The sequence below is a fragment of the Geotrypetes seraphini genome, chromosome 3 (genome assembly GCF_902459505.1).
Source record: "Geotrypetes seraphini chromosome 3, aGeoSer1.1, whole genome shotgun sequence".
Taxonomy (NCBI): Eukaryota; Metazoa; Chordata; class Amphibia; order Gymnophiona; family Dermophiidae; genus Geotrypetes; species Geotrypetes seraphini.
Window position 1 is genome coordinate 142,102,370 of NC_047086.1, and position 23,000 is coordinate 142,125,369.

General features: G+C 41.1%; 1 protein-coding gene across 7 annotated transcripts in view; it reads left to right on the top strand.

Moving 5' to 3' along the window:
- LOC117356931 (uridine-cytidine kinase-like 1) overlaps positions 1-23,000 on the top strand; it is a 151,269-nt gene that overhangs the window by 54,402 nt on the left and 73,867 nt on the right. For all 7 annotated transcript variants that reach the window (XM_033936889.1, XM_033936890.1, XM_033936891.1 and 4 more), the window contains exons 5-7: positions 2,493-2,564; positions 3,500-3,689; positions 4,081-4,142. In XM_033936889.1, coding sequence (XP_033792780.1) covers positions 2,493-2,564; positions 3,500-3,689; positions 4,081-4,142 — 324 coding nt within the window. The remainder of the gene's footprint in view (positions 1-2,492; positions 2,565-3,499; positions 3,690-4,080; positions 4,143-23,000) is intronic.

The window sequence follows — 23,000 nt, forward strand, 5'->3', positions numbered from 1 at the left end:
GGTCTTGTATCTGAACTAATAAGTTGCTTGCAGAAAACTGTCAATCATGTCTTCAACTCCACCTCCTTCCCAGGGAGCTGCTCTTGCGCCCTCAGTTTTTCTGCAATAAATTGCTTAAAAGTGTTTTTGATCTGCTCTTCCGTTTTATTATCTTCGGGTATTTTTTCTCAGTGTTCTTTGGAGGCTCGGTGCCCAGAGGTTCCCACTTGATGGGACCTCTGCCTGGGAGAAGATGCAGACTCACACAGCGGAAATCTGCTGCTAGCAGGATCAGCCCTTTGGAGACACCTAGCTAACCAGCATGCTGGTTAAGAAATTTCCTAAAATCAGCACTGCAAAACTGAAGGAGGGGATATTTATAGGCCCACAGATCAAGTCCGTTATGCAGGATGAAGATTTTAAGCAATCACTCTCAGCAGCTGAGCTTGAAGCTTGGGAGGCATTCAAGTGGTTAGTGGAAAACTTTCTGGTCAACCGTAAGAATCCTTCATATAAGGAAGGAGTTCAGAATCTCTTTGACTCATATCAGAAACATGGCTGTCACATCATTAAAAATACACTTTCTGCACTCACATCTTGACTTTTTTCCGGAAAATCTTGGTATGGTGAGTGACGAGCAAGGAGAATGTTTTCATCAGGACATTCAGTTAATAGAGCGTCGCTACTAAGGTTACTGGAATGAGAGTATGATGGCCGACTACTTCTGGATGTTGTGCCGTGACAATCCAGACACAACTCATAAAAAGAAATCATACTCTAAGCATTTTTGAAGAAATATTGGTTGCTGAGTGACACAGTCCAGTATAATTATGCTATGCTGTGTGCTTATTTGACTTTGGACCGAAAATACTGCAACATTTCTTTAAGTTGATGCTGCAGTTCTTAAAACCTTATGGGGCTCATAATCGAAAGAGGAAAATGTCCAAAAACCGGCCTAAGTCGGCACTTGGACGAACATTTCTCAAAAACGTCTAAGCGCTGAAAATAAAAACGGGATTCTAAACGACCTAGGTCTTCATAGTGCCGCTCAACGTCCAAAGCTAAATGGGGCGTTTCAGGAGGCATGTCGAGGGCGGGACGTGAGCTGGCATAGACTTAGTCGTACAGCATGTATAACCGAAAGTTATACAGCCCAGGATTGACGGAACTTGGACAAAAACCCACCTAAACTCACCAGATAAGCACTGCAAACACATAACACAGACCCCCCACACACTATCTCAGTGAACACCAGCCCCTCCACTCCCATAAAAATTTTATTCACAACTTTAAATTTCAGCCTCCAGACCATCATCACCTGGCCGCCTGGTATAGGAAAGCCTAGTTGTCCAGCCCAGAGGCAGCTTAAGTCGTCTTGGGGGTGGGTTAGGGACTCATAGAGAGGAGGACCCACGCCCATAAGCCCCTGTAATCACTGCATTGATACTTAAACATGTACACTCCCCTATATACCCCCACAAACCTTTTTTACTGGTATATAAGTGGCTCCTGCAGCCATAAGGGCTATTGGGGTGGTAGATAAGTGGGTCTAGGGATTCTGGAGGTGGTTTGGGGGGGCTCACCGTCACCTATAAGGGAGCTGTAGTGAGGAGAAGCCATGGCACCCTTTTTGTGAAGTTCACAGCAGTGCCCTGTAAAGTACCCCACTATTTAGGTGGCATGTCTGGGTGTGCAGTCCATCACTTTGCAGAGCCCTCCCACATCCAACAGGGCTTGTTCTAGGCGTTTTGGACTTGGACGTAAAGTTGGACGGAAATGTGGTATAAAGATGAACGATTTAGTGGCTTGGACGATCAGATCGGCAGGACGTATAATTAGATGATTTTTGAAAGTAAAAAAAAGTTGGACGTATCTTTCGAAAATGTGTCTTAGGCTCTTTTTAACTTTGGACGACTTGCGAGATGGACGTAAACGGACTTAGACGTCCCTTTCGATTATGCCCCTCCACATGCTAGAACGCTATAAACTAACATTAGTCATAACTTTAAAAGTTTACATGACTGAAAAAAACTAAACAGATCTGAAATCAGCGTGAAAAACTAATTTAGAAAAATGTGCTGTGTTGTCAGATGATTCCGAAAAAAATGTTGTGTTGCCTTGTGTAATTGTAAGAGGAGATCATCTCCAAGTTTTATGATACTGTGTAAACTAGCTCTTATGGTTTCCAAAGTCAATGGAACTAAACTAAACCTTAAATTTATAGACCGTGTCATCTTTATGAAAATAAAGCTCAACTCAGTTTACAAAAATTAATATGAAAGATAGAAAAGAAAAGCAGATTTACCATTTGGTGAATAACCAGGTTTTTAAATGTTTCTGGAAGATTTGAAGGGTATCTGAGTCTCTCAGCCACAAAGGAATGTTATTCCATAATTCAGTTAATTTGAAAGAGAAGGACTTACCTAATTTGCTAGAAGAAAAAATACCTTTCTTGTTTAGTTTAGTTTCCATTAATGTTTTATGCAATTCTCTCTTTTTTTTGCCCCCACCAGAAAATTGTCTATGGAGCAAATGTTGTTATATTTGAAGGCATTTTGGCCTTTGCCAACAAGGAACTGCTAAAGGTATTGAGAGTGCTTAAAAATATGGCAATGACTGTGTGTATAAGAGTGTAACACTGGGATGTACCTGTGAAAAGCTTATGTAGAGCTATGATCTTATAGTGGTGTGTGAGCAATTGGTGATTGTTATGATGTGTTTGTACATTAGTTGTTGTGAGGTGATATCTTGTAGCAGTTTGTGTGATGTGTGTACATAGATGTGAATATGACATTTGAGGGCGTGCAAGTGTTAGTATGACACTGGATAATTTTGTAAGGTGGTTTTAACTGCAAATAAGCCTTTTATAAAATTGCATTGCTGCATATGCCATTAAAAAGTAGGCTTCAAAGCAGGTTTAAATGGGCCTGATCTGGGAGCTTATTTTATAAAACTGTCTTTATAAAATATGTGCCTTTATAATAGTATGCACAATCCACAAAGCCACTGGAGGGACCACTACAGTCCCAAAGACGGGCGCAAAACACCAGGCTTCCACAAAGAAACAAGAGACGTCCACAAAACACACAACGTGGAGCCAGTTCCTGGACAGAGGATTGTAAGCCAGTGTTCGTTGATGTAGTTTGGAATTTGAAATAAAGTATTTGAACTTTACGATCCTGTGTCCAGGAACTGGCTCCACGTGGTGTGTTTTGTGGACATTTATAATAGTGTGCTGCATATGTGTGAATCTGTGCATGAGTATACATACTTTTATATGTTAATAACTGCATGACCAAGTATGTGTTAAAAGGTGTGTGTTTTGTCTTTGTCTCTGAATTCTTTTCTAGTTTTAATTAGACATCTGGCTTTATGCTGCAGCTGAGCTCTTTCTTATCTTATCATGGTGATTATTTTTTGAATACTGAGCCTTGGTCTTGACCTAGTTGTGGAGGTCAGAGGCTCTATCATTTTCTCCGTCTCTGACCTAGGCTGCTGAGTTCTTTATTTCTGTTTGCAGCTCTTGGATATGAAGGTTTTTGTGGACACAGATTCTGACATTCGTCTTGTCCGCCGTCTCAAAAGGGATATCACGGAGCGGGGACGGGACATTGTGGGTGTCATCAAGCTCTACAACAAGTATGTGAAGCCAGCCTTTGAGCAGTACATTGAGCCTACTGTGCAGGTGGCTGACATCGTTGTACCCAGAGGTAAGATTTCCAAACCCTAATATTCTTGGAGTGTTGAGGAACAGAGGGATGGAAAATGGGGTTAATTTATTTCAGCTTTTGGTTTAATTTAATATTAAATAGATCTGAAGTAAGGATGATCTATTGTGTTCAGGACCAGCCTGTCCACTAGGCAGCCACCTAGGACAGCACAATTGAGAAGCAACCCTAGGTCTCTGTTTTCTGATTGCCTGGAACAATTCCGTTTTTGTTTATATTAAGATGTCAGCCAACAGGCATGAGTGCATCCTATTATTTTCCTTTTTGACTTGTTAATGTTTACTGTGAGTTAGTTTCTCTTGAAACATGCCCCCACTGTAATGGCAGACCCTCTGATAATGACAAGATACTAGTGTTTCTCCTTGGTCTGCAGGTGGAGAGAACTTTGTGGCTTTAGATTTGATTGTACAGCACGTGCACAGCCAATTGGAAAAGGTAAAGTACTGGGACTAAGACAGTTTTGGGGCTTGGGATATTTTGGCAGGAAGCATTGGGGAATAGATCATAGACCAGGAGAAGCAGGGCATTGTCAAATTTGGTTAGCATTTCAATTTCTAAGAGATTTGGTTTATGAAAGCTTTTTTTTTTTTTTTTTTTTAAAGTTTGAGTTATATTGATGCTTTCAAATGCAACATCCCTCCTTTAACCCTCAGCCACTCTCTCCATGTTATCCTGAGGCACACAAACATGTGCCTCATTTTAAAGCTGAAGAATCCTTTTACAAAATAGTCATTGCTGCTGAACTTGTATGAGCAGTTATGTGGTCACAGTGTATTTGGGTAGTTGATCTGCTGGATAGAAGAGGCAGAGATGAAATATTATTAAAAAATTAAGTCATTTAGTCATTCTCATCAAGCCCATTTTCTCAACGTCATAGCCCTCTTATTAGAGGAAGTAGTAAGCAGGATAGTTTCTTTTGATACCAGTGAATGTTCTCTGACCTTTAACTGGGGTCAAATATATCTTGAGTAAGGCGCAGTCTGGTGTTACAGACCTCTGCTGGGTTAATGGCAGTAAAAGAGAACCCTACAGTGTGCCACAGTACCTTGTCAGGCACTCCTGGTGACCATATTACTAGAGGCTAGCTGAATGAGGCCTTGCATAGGAATATGGTAACAGGGTTCTCTTTAGAAGTGATACTCATGGCATGGGGGGTTTATTCTTAAAAGAACACATTGGTATCCTCCATAAGAAGATTGTGAGGATGCTAGAAGAGCTCACTTTAGAAAGAGGTTTTCTTTGATTGGTATTGTCTGTAGTCTTGCCATTATTATAAGTTATGTTAAAGGCAGGTAATGGCATGTTGCAAACTTAAGACTAACAAATCATTTAGCAGTATAACACCCCCCCCCAGAAAAAACATTTAAATATAATCTACTGCTTATGAAGAAATCCCCCAAAGAATATGCCTCTCTCTCTGTGTTTATTAAACTGTGACCACTTTAAAAATCTTAAAAGCTGGAGAAAAGGACCTCAACAGCCAACAATATTAAGCTTATATATAAGCTAAAAAAGAAACTCCATTATAGGTCCAGAAAAACTCCACCTAAAGAAGCACCATTTTTGGTGTGTTCTCATACACAATTCAGTTCAATAAATTCAGTAAATTCAATATATAAAACGGAAAAAGTGTAATTAACTGAAGAGTTTCAAAGATTGTCCCATAAAACAGATAGGCAAGCAGTCCGCTAGTCCTAAAAGGATAGTAGACATTAAACAGACATGATTAAGATATTAAAAATCTTTATTATAAAATCATAAATAAAAGTGTCCGACTCGGCCATGTTTGCCCACCAGGGGCTGCTTTGGGGCAATACATGTACTGGTGAAACAAATAAATAATAATCATAAAATCTAAACCATAAATGACACACAGTAGATGATAAAATGTGAAACATACGAATAAACATAAATACCATACTCAAATATGTATTAGTATAATAAAAATTAATCATAAAATTAAGGCTGCAAGTTAATCACAGTTGACTGCAATTAATGCATTATTAATCACAATTTTAAAAAATTGAGCCACGTTATAGCATCTCCTGTCTCTTTCAAACATCTTTTCTGCTGTCTTCCAACCCCTGTCCTTGGCACAATCCAGCATCGTCCTACCTTAAAGATGGTCTTCTGTTGCTCTGTGGCAGTGGCAGCATTGCATACTTGCTTCCTACAACCTGGTCTGAAGCTTTGTCTCTGGCCCATCCTGCCCATGCAGAAACAGGAAGAGATGTCAGAGGAGGCAGAACTTTTCGGAAGCTTTCCCTCTGGCCCTTACTGCCCATGCAGAAACAGGAAGTGATGTAAGAGGAGGCAGGACGGACCAGAGTGAAGGCTTTGGAGCAGGCCACAGGCAGCTTATATGCAACACAGCCATTTCCAGGGACCAACAGAGTACCACTTGCGAGCAGAACTGGAGGGGCTACCACTAGAATCTATGGCCAAAGTAGTGATCTGAGGTTGGGAGAGAGAGAGAGAGAGATTCAGTCCTTTATGGAAGGGAAAGGAGATGGGATTTGATATTCTTTCTTTCTTTGGCTATAGTCAAATTGGTTTAAAATGCTTCCTTTTTAAAGATGCTTTTAATCTTTAAATTATCCTTAAATCCTAAAGTAGTTACCTTCCAGGTTTATACAGTTCCCTCCCTAATGTATTTTCCTTGGCTCTGTTTTCATTTTAAAGCATTGAATTGTAACTTTACCCCTCCACTCCCTGTGTATCAGTCGATCTGTAAACTTGTCGGTCCAACCTATTATTGTTAATTTTAAATAGTATGTCTAAATGTATATTTATTTTATTTTTCTGTAACTCGCTTAGTAATTTGAATAAGCGATTTATCAAATCAAAATAAAACTTGAAACTTATTTTATACCTGGGGCAATGGAGGGTTAAGTGACTTGCTCAGAGTTACAAGGAACTGCAACGGGAAATAAGTTGGATTACTTTTTACTTGAACAATTAATTGCGATTAAAAATTTTAATCGAAATGACAGCTCCGCATAAAATATGTCATACATAGCATACTAAATCATATGAGTAAACATAAAAACTATACTCACATCAAACGTATGGTACCCAAATTAAAACTCATAAATACATAAAACCACATAAAAACATAAAATTATTACACTTAAAAACATCCAGATATGTATAGGGACTAGGCAATGGAACCCCTTGGCAATATTAACGAAAGTTTGAATGAAGAATATAACCATATATCAGTATAGCCACAGTAAGCAGTTATCTTACCGTTTTGCCAAACTTCATTCTATCTGGCTTAAACAATGCATTTAGGTCCTCAGCTTGCCACCACACACTCAAGTTGTTTCATTGTGTCTGGCTTTATGCTCCCATTCCTCATCGGACCAATAGATATTTTTATAAATATTTTTAAGACTTATTATTTTAAATATAATTTTAAATATATGCTAAGAATACTTAGCTTTGTGTGTTCGACGCTAGTCGGGAGGGAACAGCAATCGCCAACATGTTTCGCCCGTAAAATTCCAAGGGCTTTATCAAGGCTCCCTCTCCCATTCACACAGCTCTCTCCACCATTGCGTCATTCGTTTCTGACGCAATGGTGGAGAGAGCTGTGTGAATGGGAGAGGGAGCCTTGATAAAGCCCTTGGAATTTTACGGGCGAAACATGTTGGCGATTGCTGTTCCCTCCTGACTAGCGTCGAACACACAAAGCTAAGTATTCTTAGCATATATTTAAAATTATATTTAAAATAATAAGTCTTAAAAATATTTATAAAAATATCTATTGGTCCGATGAGGAATGGGAGCATAAAGCCAGACACAATGAAACAACTTGAGTGTGTGGTGGCCCGCTGAGGACCTAAATGCATTGTTTAAGCCAGATAGAATGAAGTTTGGCAAAACGGTAAGATAACTGCTTACTGTGGTTATACTGATATAGGGACTAGGCAAGACATATTACCTACCCTTGGGGTGTTAGACATTCACGTCACACAAGGTATTATTGAATAATGAAAAAAAGAAAATATCTGAGCTCTGCAGAACCATAAAACTAAAAAAAAAATACTTGGTAGAAGTTAGGAAGTCCATTCAGTAAACAGTGTAAAGATTAAGGCAGCAAATGATAAAAGCAGTGCACTTGCCAGGACCTCCTATCACCAAGGGGATCTCTGCTCCAGCATCAATGAATTTGAGGAGCCTTCAGCCTTCAAACAAAAGAGAAGTGCTGGATTCCGCATATACTAATTATTTTTAACATGTTTTCAAAAAAATAAAAAAGTGTGCACTCTTGACAAGGGCCACTTGTTTGCCAGTTACAGCTGCCTCAGGGGATACACTGTAAAGCACAAAACAAATTTCAAAAACCATGAAAAATAAACTCGCACTATGCTGCAAATAGGCTCCAATTCTGGGTAGAAAAAATGACTGCTCTTAAAAAGCCACTTAAAAACTGAGCCACCAATCAGCAAACAGCCAACAGAGTTCCCCATATCTGATTGGATCATACATTAGACTTAAAAAATTGTCAGAAAAGCATCCACTCAAACGCTCTCCACTCAACCTCTACAGTATGTAATTGGTAAATCTACTGTTGATGTTTATTGAACTATCCCCCATCTGATGCTGCCTCTGTGCAGAATTAGTCATAGGTTCCAACCCCTAGCAATGGAGGGTTGAAAAATCAAGTGCCCTATTAATAATGTTTAACCAGAAGTGTGGACTTTATAATTAGTGACACCAACACTTTGCTCAGGAGCTGAGTTTTCCACATTCGAGAAGTTTGTCTTATGTACAAAATAGGATGGTCATTACATCACATAGATACTGCAGACCTATCCATCAAAAGCTTTTGCTCTGTTTTACAAGAGAGAGGTAATAACAAATTTTTAGTTTAGTTTGAATTCTTAACCCCTTCCTCATATAACAAAAGTACGCAGTAGTTTATTATAATACAAAATAAAGATAAATCATTTTGAATTTTATTAAAGTTCTTCATAACTGGACACAAGCAATGGATTGCGAGAAGCCTTTTTCTCTGAGCTTCCTTTAAATTAGCAGTCAAATATCTACCCAGATAATGTTCAATAACACAACCATGTTTTTATTGCTGTTTTGAAAGAACCTAGATCTGTGATTATTTGAATATCTGTGAGAGAAGTTTTCCAGACCTTAGAAATTGCAAAGAATGAGCACAGATTTCGGGAGCACAATAAACAGTATTGATAGTACACACAGGCAGTTTTTATATTATGACTAAAGGATGAGCTGAGCAATATCCTTCAGATAAACTGGTGACATGTTGCCCTTAAATGCTAGAATCAAGTTCTTAAACGTAATCTGTGCTTCTGGAAGCCAATGGAGGTGCTATAGGGATGGGATTTGATGTCACCTTCAGTTATAGTCAAAGTGATTTATTATATACAATCTGTTCTCGTTATTCGAGATAGTACGGTTCCCGAAAATGTTCCTGAACCACAAAATTGTGAATAACAAAACCTTGAGTGTATGGGAAAATATAGGTTTTATTTAAAAATTTATATACCACATATAAGCTAAGTGGTTTACAAGTTACATTCCCATCATCGGGGAGGGGGTTGGGGGGAATGGTTTGTGCACATGTGAGAGATTTTGATGAACGCTTCTGTATGCTTTTCTTGCACTTTGTTGGAAATTTAATAAAAAAATATTTAAACATACATTCTCATCATCTTGTGGGCCCTACGATCACTACAAATGTGGCACAGGCAAACAAACAGGACAAACACATTGTTAACATCCTCCCTACTCTGATCACAAAATTCCAGGCAGGAGGCAGGAAAGCAGGAGAGAAAAGCAGAGGGGAAGAAGGAGCAAGAGAAGGCAGGAGAGAGCAAGGGGCATCGGCATGCAGTAGCTCCACCCACCTGCTGATTTTATCCACCGGAGCTCCTCCTTAAAAGGGGAGGGACCAACAGATCAGTTAAACAGGCTTACGCATGCAAGCAGGAGGCAGGAAAGCAGAAGTAGAGACCAGCAGAGGTGAAGAAGGGGCAAGAGAGAGCAAGGGGCATCGGCGAGAGGTAGCTCCGCCTACCCCCAATGTCATCCACCGGAGCTCCTCCTTAAAAGGGGAGGAGCCAACAGAGCTCAGCCGTTCGGCGCGCATTGAAGGCGAGCGTAAAAGGCACCTTCCTGCCGGTGATCTTCAGGGGGGCCGTTGGGGGGTCCGGCAGGAAGGGTTGAGCACCTTCCTGCCGGCGATCATCAGAGGGGGGAGGGAATACTGGAAGCCGTAGCCGCGACCGCTATACTAATTGCAGCAGGGAGATCCCTTGCCGCGATTAAGTATAGTGACCACGTCTACTTACCATGTAGGCCAGTATAAAAATCAAAGGAAATAGAGTACAAGGCAACAGATAAGTTAAAACACAAAGCAGGGGGCTCAACCGATCAGAAGTAAAAGAATGGGCTGTCCCAGGCAACAAGTGAAAAAACGGAGCATGCTAAACCCACCAGAATGTTAAGGAAACAGAGAGCATGAATATGACACAAAACACAAGCATATGCAGGATTAGAGAACCAGAGTAATGAAACAAAATACTGCAGCGTGGTGCCCAAAGCTAATAAAGAATTAGACGAGACCCAGCAATATAGAAACTGGAAAACGCGGCAAAAAAACAAAAGGGGAAAACTAAACAAACGCAAAAGCTGTGAAGCGTGTAATACAGGAGAAAAAACAAACAAAAGGCAACGAACAATACCTGACGTGGAAATATTGTGGCGCGCACTGTAGGAGGAAAAAATCAAAAAATAAAGGGCGGTGTACAACGAAATATAAAAGTGTTAAACAAATAAAGCCAAAGAAATGCCGAAGCAAAGGAAAAAAGTAGGCTCACCTTAAGAACTAACATGGCATGCTCAGAAAAAGGCTTTCCAGGAGATAGAAAAGACCACGCAGGAAAGGGTCCGCTTAAGAAAGGAAGTGAAAGTAAAAACGTGGTGACACAACTAATGATGTAAACGCACACTGCGTGTCAGATAAAGAGGGGAGGGGTGAACACATGCTGCGTGTTGGGTGTGAACAGTATCCAAAAATGTATGAGATCAATCGTTGCAAAAAAAGGGGGCATGTAACATCATCAGAATAAATGAAGTTATAAAAATGGGGGGGGGGAGGAAGCAGATGACACACTAAAAATAAAAACAAATATGCAAGTGAATAGAAAAAACATATAATATCAATTAAGCAATGCACAAATGAACAAAACAGAGGCTGAAAGATAAAAAAGAGCAAAACAATTATGTATGTCAATAAAAAACATTTAGGATCAATGCAAATGCATAGATCCTAAATGGTTTTTATTCACATACGTAACTGCATTATTCACATACATAATTGTGAATTCATTGATCCTAAATGGTTTAGGACACCCCATGAAATATTCAGTTCTTTCTTAAGAAATGTTCACATATCGTTGTCAAATCTTTTTTTTATTTATCTCTGGAAAAGAAAGTGATGTAATTGCAGGTAAACAACAAAAATTTTCTTTGAATTTATTCATGAAATAAAAGATAGCCACAAAAATATGTATTCTAACTGAGGAATAAATTAGGACACCCCCACATATCCTCCCACTTAAAGTGGCTCAGATTACACACAGGTGTATCACATCAGGTACACAAGATTAGAACATTGTTACTCAGCATTTTGATGGAGGTTTGCCCTACTTAAACCTCAGATATTTAGTTTGGAATGCTCATGTCTGCTGCAGTGAGAGTAAACACGATTCATCCAATGATTAAAATTTTGGGAGTTGTCCTAGATCAGCATTTGACTATGAAAAATCATATAGATGCTGTGCTCCAAAAGGGCTATTATACGCTATGAAAGCTGCATACCATTAGACCATATTTTGAATTCTCTGCGTTCAGACTTTTGGTTCATCATTGTTGCTGAGTCTTCTTGATTACTGCAGCATTGTTTATCTGACAGTTTCTAAGAAAAATATGGCCAGACTGAAGTTAGTTCAGAATACAGCAGTTAGATTGATCTACGACCTGAAGAAGTATGTGATGCCGTTTTATCGTGCATTGCATTGGCTTCCTGTGGAGGCTCATGTCATGTCTTTGCTACAAAGTTGCCTTTGGTACAGGTCCACTTTATTTAGCCAATAGATTTCGTGTAGCAGCTAATAAGAATAGTTGAAGATCACATGCCCTTTTCGTTTTCCCACCGGTGCAGGGTTGTAAAAGTAAGAAATATCTTGATCATACACTTTCGTACCAAGCAGCCATTCATGACAAAGAATTTAGATTGTTATTGCTTACATCTTGCTCTTATGAACATTTTAGAAACCAGTTGAAAACCTTTCTCTTTCCAAAACACCTGACTAAATAGATATCATTTGTAACCTTTTCTAAACCACATTGAACTTATGGTTATGCGGTCTGGAAATCTGGTGTTATGTTATATTATCAAAAGAGCTGTCTGAGGCCTTCAGAAAAAAAGATTGTAGCAGCTTATAAGTCTGGTAAGGGATTTAAAAAGATCTGGAAAGAATTTGACATTAGCCATTCCACGGTCCGGAAAATAGTGTACAAGTGGAGGATTTTCCAAACAACTGCTGACATGCCCAGGTCTGGTTGTCCAAGCAAGTTGACCCTCAGAGCAAACCGCAAGATGCTAAAAGAAGTCTCCAAAAACCCTAAAACATCATCACAGGACCTACAGCAGGCTGTTGCTACTGTTGATGTGAAAGTGCATGCCTCTACAATCAGAAAGAGACTGCACAAATTTAACTTGCATGGGAGGTATGCAAGGAGGAAACCTTTGCTCTCTAAGAGAAACATCAAGGCCATGAAGTTTGCCAGAGAGAACTTAGACAAACACCAGGTCTTCTGGAATAGTGTTCTATGGACAGATGAGTCTAAAATTGAATTATTTGGACACCAGAAAAGAGGGCATGTTTGGCATACACCAAATACAGCATTCCAGGAAAAGAACCTCATACCAACTGTGAAGTCTGGAGGTGGAAGTGTCATGGTTTGGGGATGCTTTGCTATAACAGGACCTGGCCAGCTCACCATCATAGAATCCACCATGAATTCTACCATGTATCAGAGGGTGCTTGAGGAACATGTGAGACCATCTGTAAGAAAAATAAAGCTGAAGCAGAACTGGACCCTTCAACACAACAGTGACCCAAAACATACCAGTAAATCCACCAAGGACTGGCGGAAAACTAAGAAATGGAGAATCTTGGAGTAGCCAATTCAGAGCCCTAATCTTAATCCTATTGAGATGCTGTGGGGTGATTTGAAATGTGTTGTACATGCAAGAAACCCCTCAAACTTCTCACAGCTGAAAGAACCACAGGGTAGAAGGGGACGTATACAGATAGGTTAAACATTGGTTAGCAGGCAGGAAGCAGCGGGTTGCAATGAAGGGCCACTACTCAGGCTGGAGAAGGGTCACAAGCGGTGTCCCGCAGGGGTCGGTACTTGGGCCACTGCTGTTCAATGTATTTATTAATGACCTGGAAACAGGGACAAAGTACGAAGTTATAAAATTTGCGGATGACACCAAACTCTGTAGCAGGGTCCGAACTGTAGGGGAATGTGAAGAACTGCAAAGGGATCTGACCAAACTGGAGGAGTGGGCGAATAAATGGCAGATGAACTTCAATGTGGAGAAATGCAAGGTCATGCATATAGGGAAAAAGAACCCGATGTTCAACTACACAATGGGGGGGGGGGGGGGTTTGGTACTGGGGGAAAGCAACCTTGAAAAGGACTTGGGAGTGTTGATGGATACAACAATGAAACCGACGGCGCAATGCGCAGCGGCCTCTAAGAAAGCAAACAAAATGTTGGGTATTATCAAGAAGGGTATTAAATCCAGAACGAAGGAAGTTATCCTGCCGCTGTATCGGGCGATGGTACGCCCGCATCTGGAGTACTGTGTCCAATATTGGTCACCGTACCTTAAGAAGGACATGGCGATATTTGAGAGGGTCCAGAGAAGAGCCACACGAATGATAAAGAGTATGGAAAATCTTTCATATGCTGATAGGTTAGTGAAACTTGGGCTCTTCTCACTGGAGAAGCGGAGACTCAGAGGAGACATGATAGAGACTTACAAGATTATGAAAGGCATAGAGAGGGTGGAGAGGGACAGATTCTTCAGCATACTGGGAACTACAAGAACAAGAGGACATCCGGAGAAATTGAAAGGGGACAGGTTTAGAACCAATGCTAGGAAATTCTTCTTCACACAGAGGATGGTGGATACCTGGAATGCGCTTCCGGAGGGTGTAATAGGTCAGACTACATTATGGGGTTTCAAAGAAGTACTAGATAAATTCCTGAAGGATAAGGGGATTGAAGGTTACAGATAAAGGAGAAATAAAGGGTATAGATAAAAAAAGAAAAGGGGTTTGAAGGATATAAAGGATTAGGGAAGAACAGGTTCTAGACAAAAGATCACTTTACAGGTCATGGACCTGATGGGCCGCCATGCGAGCGGACCTCTGGGCGCGATGGACCTCTGGTCTGACTCAGCGGAGGCAAATTTTTATGTTCTTATGTTCTAATTCTGCATTGAGGAGTGGGCCAAACTTTCCTCAGACCGATGTCAAAGACTGGTAGATGGCTACAAGAAGCGTCTCACTGCAAGTATTTCAGCCAAAAGGGATAACATTAGCTATTAGGGTGTCCTAATTTATTCCTCAGAATACACATTTTTGTGGATATCTTTTGGTTCATGAGTAAATCAAGGAAAATTTTTGTTGTTTACCTGCAATTACATCACTTTCTTTTCCAGAAATAAATAAAAAAAAGATTTGACATCGCTATGTGAACATTTCATAAGAAAGAACTGAATATTTCATGGGGTGTCCTAATTTTTTCACATGACTGTAAATATTCCCCTAACTGTAGAGAATGTCTTGGTGGATTTTTTTTGGCAGAAGAGATCTTTGAATCCATTAGTCAAAGATGGAGAGTTCTGGAGATGGATCTAATGGTGGTGATAGTTCTTCAGTTGAAAGTGCAACTGGTAGACATTGATGCTGCAGTCCAGCTTTGGTCTTGGGGGAGCCTGTTGTATGTTTCCCTTGTGCACTTTGAGGGGAGAGCAATTTGGAGAAGAAAGGCTCAGGTGGGTCTGATAATGTTGGTGGCACAGATTGGCCCTGAAGACCATGATACAGAGATATCATGTGCCTGAGAGTGGAAGAGCCTCTGGTCCTGCTTTGTCAAGTGGATCTGTTGGCACAGGGCACGATTCAGATGCTAGACGTGTCTCAATTCTCTCTTACAACCTGACTTGAGAGGGTGAGGTTACAGAAGAGAGTATGTTATGGCCAGGTTATAGACATGCAGTTACATTCTGGGAAAGCTTACACTTCATTGGCCTGTGTAAGAGTAAAGGATTTTTGAGCAATGATTTGCAGATCAACAAGTGGAACCATTGAGGTCTGTGGTCTCGGACATTATGGAAATTCTGTAAGATAGTTTGGTCAAAGGATTAGCACAAGCATCCATGGAAGAAAAGAAAGTAGCGATTTCTTGCTACATAGGTTTGATTCATGGTTGGTCTCTAGCATCCCATCTTAATGTGGTGAGATTTCTCAAGAGTGTAGGCTCTTACATCCTCCTAGAAGTCTTATTGTTCATCCTTGGACATCTAAAACTTGATGCTTTTAGGCCTAGTGTGGGCACCTTTTGAGCCAATTTGAGATACCACCTTGAAAACGGTGTCCTTGGTGGCCATCTACTCTGCGAGACAGATTTTGGAGATGCATAGGGTATTTAAAGATATTGTCACTAATTTGGTAGCAGGTGTTTTACTGTTGTACACACAGCTAACTTATTTGGATACATTTCCCCCAGAGACCAAAACATAAGAGAAAAATCCCTAACCACTGAGTTAGTTGCTGGCATTACTAATGAAAGGCATAGTCAATGCAGGCTTATTTATAGGATAACAGCCTTATGTATTGGCAAGTTTAACAGACAGCATGTAAAATTAGGAGTAGCTTCCTGGTGGGCAGCCTTGCATAATGGAGCTGGTTTGTAGAATCGGAACATCAAAAAAGTGTGGCTTATCTCTGCCATCCCTTCTCTACCAACTGGCAAGACGAGCAGGCAGCATCAAATAGTATAGCTTCTTAAAGCAGATGGTGCCTAATCTCCATTGGGTGATCTAAATGTAAAGAATCAGGGAACTTTGGAGAGAGTGTATGTCTAAGTAGGTGCCAACTCTATGGTCTCTTTACACTGATCAGTGTTTCAGGACTTGCTTTTCATTTTCTCCTCTGGTTGCCTGCTGATGACTTGTGAAATGGTAGCACATTCTGTGCTTGCTGAGACCCAGATGCACTAAAATCATCGTAAAAATCCTGTGGGTCACTGTGGGGCTGACATATTGTCCGATTTGAAAACGGCAATTGATGTTCAAACGACTTCACATGCAAATGAGTTTCGCGGAGGTCTGCCATAATCCCATCCAATCAGTCTTTTGAAAAACAACTTTGACACATGTGCAGAGCCGACAGGGGATCCCGAACAGCTGAGCAGCAGGGGAGGCCCCGCCACTCAGCAATTTGGGGCAGGAAGAATTTTTTCATTTATTTTTCATGGGCACAGATATTGTGCGTGTGTTACACACACACACAATGTCTGTCCCCATTTTTATAAAAAGTGTGGCGACGGCCCTCTCCCCCCAACGACGACCCTAAACAAAAAAAAAAAGAGAGGCAGGAGGAATGTCCATACCCTCCCATCACAGAAACTTGGACCTCCACACTCCTGACCCCACCCATGAAGATCGTCTGTAGGAGAGGCCTTAGATGTCTGGGCTAATCAGAGCCTTAAGCCCCTCCTACTGCATCACAGAATGCACTGGGAAGGGGAAGGCCAGCCATTTTGAAGAGAAGGGCCTACTGGTAGGAGGGAGTGGGCATCCCTCCTGGCGATCTTCTGAATAAGATATGTGGGTGGGGAGGGGGTCAGGGGTATGGGAGGGGATCATAAGGCTGAGGGAAGAGGGAGTGGGCATCCCTTCTGCCAGTCTTCGGTGGGGGGGTGTTCCGGGTGGTCACAGAGGCAAAAGGGAGTAGACATCCTTCCTGCCTATTTTTGAGAGGGGTTGGGGGGGTCCAAGTGGCCGCTGAGGCAGGAGGGAGTGGGCATTCTTCTTGCTAATATTCATGGAGGAGGGAGGTTACGGGTGGCCTGCTGATTTTTTTTTTTTTTCCGGGGGCTGTCAAAGGAGGGGGGTGGCATGTTTTTTGGGTTTTTTTGTAGGGACAGATAATTGTGCATGTGTAACACATGCACAACTTCTGTGCCCATTAAAAATAAAGAGTCTTCATGCCCCAAGCAGCTGAGCTCAGCTGTTTGGACCTTCCCCTGCCGACTCTGTGCATGTGTTAGTTGCTTTTCCAGTGACTGATTAAATAGGATTATAGCAGATCTTTGTGAAACTCATTTGCATACGAAATTGTTTCAATGTCCATCGCCGTTTTGAAATTGGATAATTTGCTGGCAATACTGAACCCCAATGGATTATATTGGCAATATTAGAAAATCTGGCCCTTAGTAATGGAAGGGAATGATTTTAGCCGCATCCTCTCCCCTCCCTTGGCTCCATTCATAGACTTTATTGCAAACCCTAATCCCAGATTTCTGTGAATTTTTTTTCTTTTGTTTTAATGTAACACTTTATTGAATTTAGAGAACGATGTGGGGGGAAAAATGTCTCTGTCCCCATAAAACGTCTGATCTTATCTGCACAAGCCTTGAATAATTACGATTTTATATTGAACTTATTTTATTAAAGTATAGAAAGAAACAATATTCTGTACAATTGTCATTTTATAAATCACAGATAATATAAAGCAAGAATCAACAAAACCCCTGTCTCCCCTCTCTTCCCCCTCACAAATATCCCCTCCACTGAGAAAACTGAAGTCAAATTACTACAGAATGCTACATAGAAAAATCAAGCTAACAGAATACTTCAGTCACACATGCCATAAATAGTGTTAGGGGATAGCAACTAGAACAACTATCCCCTGGTCAGAGAGAGCCCTAAGCCAGCTGGAAGCAAAAGAAGCACAGCCTGGGCTTTGCAATCCCCAGTTATGTCTAACACCAGCTCTAGCAGGATGCATATTTCAAATCTGATATATTTTAACCACAGACTAGAAAATAAAATTATTATTTTTTAACCTTTTGTTGTTTTGTCATTTTATTTTTCAAACCATGTTGGTCTCAGGCGCTGGTTTGTTTTCTTTCATCTTCTCTTAACTCACTTGCCAGGGTCTCCTGACCATTTGACATGTCTTCTTTCTTCATGCTCACCATTCATCTTCCATCTTTGTGTATTTTTCCCCATGTTCAGCATCTCCTTTCTCTATGTCTCCCTTTTTAGTATTTTCCCTGTGCCCATCTTTCTGCCTTCATCATCTCACCATTCTATGAACCCCTCCCTTGTGTACAGCATAAGCCTCTATATCCCTATGCCATCCCTAAGTCCAGCATCTTCCTTCTGCATTCCTATTCTCCCCCATGTCTAGTCATCTTCTCTCGGTGTCCATACACCCTCCCATGTCTGGCATTACCTCTTGGTGTTCATATACCCTCCCATGTCTGGCATTACCTCTTTTGTCCCTGTTCCTATCTCCCTGTGTCCAGCTTATCTCCTCTCTTACACCAATGTGTCCCTCACACTCTCACTTTCCTCCTTCCCTCCCTCCATTATGTTCAATATTTCACTCACTTTTCCTTCATCCCCTTGGTTCTCTTTCTCTCTCCTCCTCTCCTCAGGTCCTGTACCTCTTTTCCTTCCCTCTAGCCCCCTTACTATTGGTCCAACACCTCTACCCCCTCCCTTTGGTGCCCAGGTATGGGTCTGGCACCTATCCCTTCCCTCCAACTCCAGTCCTCTCACCACATTTATTTAATCAATTTTCTATACCATTGGAGCTCAGAACGGTTTACATGAGCTCAGCACCTCTTTCCCTTCCCCCTCCAATCCCCTTCAGCTCCAGCCGGTCCAGAAGCCCAAGCAACCCCCCTCCCCCCTTCACAGATGCAGCAGCAGCAGCCCCCCCTATCGAATGCCCAACAGTCCCCCTCCCTCCTGATCACGGGTCCAAAAGCTCTCCTCCCTCTCTCCCTCCCAATTGCGGATCAAATGGCAAAAAACAAACAAACCCAACTCTGTGACTCCCCTACCAGATCACCCCTTTGCGCCTCCTGCTCCAGGCCTACCAGCACTTTAGAAGTTTCATCAACTGAAGAGGCAATGTTGCAGGCTTGCTCCAGGACTTTTCTGCAGCTGAGTCCCTTCTTCCGATGTAACTTTGAATTTGGACATCATATCTAAAAATTTCCCTTGATATCATTATTTTATCCAAGCTTCGAGGGCTAGGACTCTAAGTTGGGATGCAACAGTGCCTTGCTCTTGTGTGATCAGTGATAGAAACCAACACTCCAGGTTCATAGAACACCTGATGTAAAGGTCCATTAGAAAAGGGAATCGCACTTGTCTCAGCCAGTGAGAACTATGGTCCCCTGATATTGTTTGAGCTTCAGAATGGCCTTCACTATGAGAAGTATTGGAGGATATACATACAGAAGACTCTTGCCCCAATTCAGAAGAAAGGCATCTGAGGGTAATCTACCATGTGACCCTATCCTGGAGCCAAACTGAAGAACCTTTTTGTTGAATGGAGTAGCAAAGATCTATTAAGGGGGTATCCAACTCCCAAAAGATCCTGTAGACAATTGTTATTCAGTATCAACTCACAGGGCCACATGACTCAATGTTTTGTGTACCAGGATATTATCCTTGCCCACCAAATACATGAGTGTAAGGCAAAAATGAGAACTGGCCCATTTCCACATTCTGATGGTCTCCCAACAAAGGAGGTATTGACCCCCTTCCTTTATACTTGTTTTTGTAATACATGGCCATCTGATTGTTTGAAACAGGATGTCTTTGTTGGACTACTGATCTCCAAAAGCCTTAAGGACTTTCCATATTGCTCTTAGCTCTAGAAAGTTTATCAAATGAAGTCTCTTCTGAGCAGACCACGTGTCCTGGGTGTAAAGCCCATCCAGATAAGCTCCCCAGCCCATTTTGTGTGCATCTCTAATTAAAGTTTCCAGAGTTGGATAAATTTTGTTAAGGACTTCCTTTTGCCAAATTAGATTTGTTTGTCCACCAGAATAGAGTGTCTTGAAGGTTTCCTATAGATTTAGTCCACCAGGTTGATAAGGTCCATTCAGCTCACCTCAAATGGAGGCATACCATGGGAATGCCAAGCTGTTGATGCTATATGTCTCAAAGGCTGAGTGGAATTGTCCAGATCAGAATGATGTGCACTAATGAAAGTGTCCTCCAATGCATCTGATAATATAGGAAACTTTATTCATTCAATGACATAAAAATACATCCAATGACTCATGGTACATTTGTGTTTGGTACATTTGTGTTTGTGGTTTTGTTTTTTCCCCTGTTTTTGCCTTTGATGCTATATGGCTCAGCATGTTCAACATCTGACCAGCTGCTGAAATTTACTGACTCTCATAAATTTCTTCAACAGTGGAAATGAGATGGTTATTCTTTAATGTGGAAGTAAAGCACAATTGCTTGAGTCTTGTTTAGCAAGGCACCAGACCACTAACTTAATCAGTAAAATTTCAATAATTTAGAATCCAAGGGAATTAGAGCTTTGCAATTGCCTGGTGCAGAAATGCCCTTAACATGTAAACTTATTTTTTCTCAGGACCAACTACTCTGCCCATGAGTTCTAATATCTATGTATTTTTGGATCCAATTTAAACTCAGTTCCCATAAGGCAAAGTTCAATCAATCACACACACCTACTCCCAGTGCTGGATAGGTCAGCTTTCATGACAGAACAAAAAGAATACAACCAAAATATTTTTAGGACATTTGTTCCTTATGAGTTTAAAATCCCATTATTTTAAATAAGTCTCATAGTGGTTGGGTGCTCTTTAGTAGATTTATAAGTTTAAATCCAGTTCCTAATAAAACTCAGAACTCCTCCAAAGCTTACAATCTTAGGCTTTCTCACCTTCCAAAATAGGTTTATCAAAATTTGGCTGCTTTACAAACCTCTCTCAGCCCAAGTTTTAGCTGCAGAGAATTCCTGGCTTTCAAATATCTCACACAAAATAAAAAAAAAAACCCATTGAAAAATCAAAAATGATAAACAACAAAAATGTGGGGTGAAATAACTATTGCCAAAGATCATAAATAATTCATTAATCAATATGGAGCACAAGTCCTAGTGAGGATGATTACATAGTGACATGGTCACAGCAAGCTTTCTGCCAATTGGTCACTGGATGTTAAATGTGGTTGGAACAAGTTCAGTTATAGTCATTTATCTTGATCTCCTGACGAAGCCATGGGTGAAACGGGCCCCGTTGAGATCACGATTGTGAAATTTCATTGCTGTTTGATGCTCAAAGAATATTTATGATATTTATAATATTTATTTTTTTAACATGATAAGATTTTGCATTAAGGTTGGTGAGTGGTGATTGACCGGTGATTGATAAATTAATCCCCCGAATGGATCAGCTTAGGCTGTCCTATAGTGAGTTGGGGAATGAATTTCTGAGGTCTCACCACAAATGAGTTTTATATTTTGAATGAAAGCTCAGCCTTACCATTCTTTTCAGTATTGATTAATGAATTATTTATGATCTTTGGCAATAGTTATTTCACCCCACATTTTTGCTGTTTTTCCAAATATCTCAACCAGAAGTGTCTGGAACTTCCCTATCCACAATTCAAGTCAGAAACTTCTCTTTTTGTTTGCCTCTTTAAACACTCTATATATAAAGTCTTCTGTCTGACTCCTCAAAAAAAGAACTGGGTCAGAAACTGGCTGTTGGACAGATGCTAGAGGGTGGTGGTTAATTGAAGTCGCTCGAAGGAAGGAAAGGTGACTAGTGGAGTCCTCAGGGTTCGGTGCTGGGGCCAATCCTGTTCAATATGTATGTAAGTGACATTGCTGAAGGGTTAGAAGGAAAAGTATGCCTTTTTGCAGATGATACCAAGATTTGTAACAGAGTAGACACCGAAGAGGGAGTGGAAAATATGAAAAAGGATCTGCAAAAGTTAGAGGAATGGTCTAACGCCTGGCAACTAAAATTCAATGCAAAGAAATGCAGAGTAATGCATTTGGGGATTAATAATAGGAAGGAACCGTATATGCTGGGAGGAGAGAAGCTGATATGCACGGACGGGGAGAGGGACCTTGGGGTGATAGTGTCCGAAGATCTAAAGGCGAAAAAACAGTGTGACAAGGCAGTGGCTGCTGCCAGAAGGATTCTGGGCTGTATAAAGAGATGCGTAGTCAGTAGAAGGAAGAAGGTGTTGATGCCCCTGTACAGGTCATTGGTGAGGCCCCACTTGGAGTATTGTGTTCAGTTTTGGAGACCGTATCTGGCGAAAGACGTAAGAAGACTTGAGGCGGTCCAGAGGAGGGCGACGAAAATGATAGGAGGCTTGCGCCAGAAGACGTATGAGGAGAGACTGGAAGCCCTGAATATGTATCCCTAGAGGAAAGGAGAGACAAGGGGAGATATGATTCAGACGTTCAAATACTTAAAGGGTATTAACGTAGAACAAAATATTTTCCAGAGAAAGGGAAATGGTAAAACCAGAGGACACAATTTGAGGTTGAGGGGTGGTAGATTCAGGGGCAATGTTAGGAAATTATACTTTACGGAGAGGGTGGTGGATGTCTGGAATGCGCTCCCGAGAGAGGTGGTGGAGAGTAAAACTGTGACTGAGTTCAAAGAAGTGTGGGATGAACACAGAAGATTTAGAATCAGAAAATAATATTAAATATTGAACTAGGCCAGTTACTGGGCAGACTTGTACGGTCTGTGTCTGTGTATGGCCGTTTGGAGGAGGATGGGCAGGGGAGGGCTTCAATGGCTGGGAGGGTGTAGATGGGCTGGAGTAAGTCTTAACAGAGATTTCGGCAGTTGGAACCCAAGCACAGTACCGGGTAAAGCTTTGGATTCTCGCCCAGAAATAGCTAAGAAGAAGAAAAAAAAAAAAAAATTTAAATTGAATCAGGTTGGGCAGACTGGATGGACCATTCGGGTCTTTATCTGCCGTCATCTACTATGTTACTATGTTAACTTGTCTCCCATTTCCAAATTCTGTGTAAGTTAATTTGCTTCAGCAAGGGCTGAAGCAGTCACTGTGGAGAGCTGGACCCCACCCTACCTCTTAAGGTACTATACACAATAACTGTCAACAAAACCTAC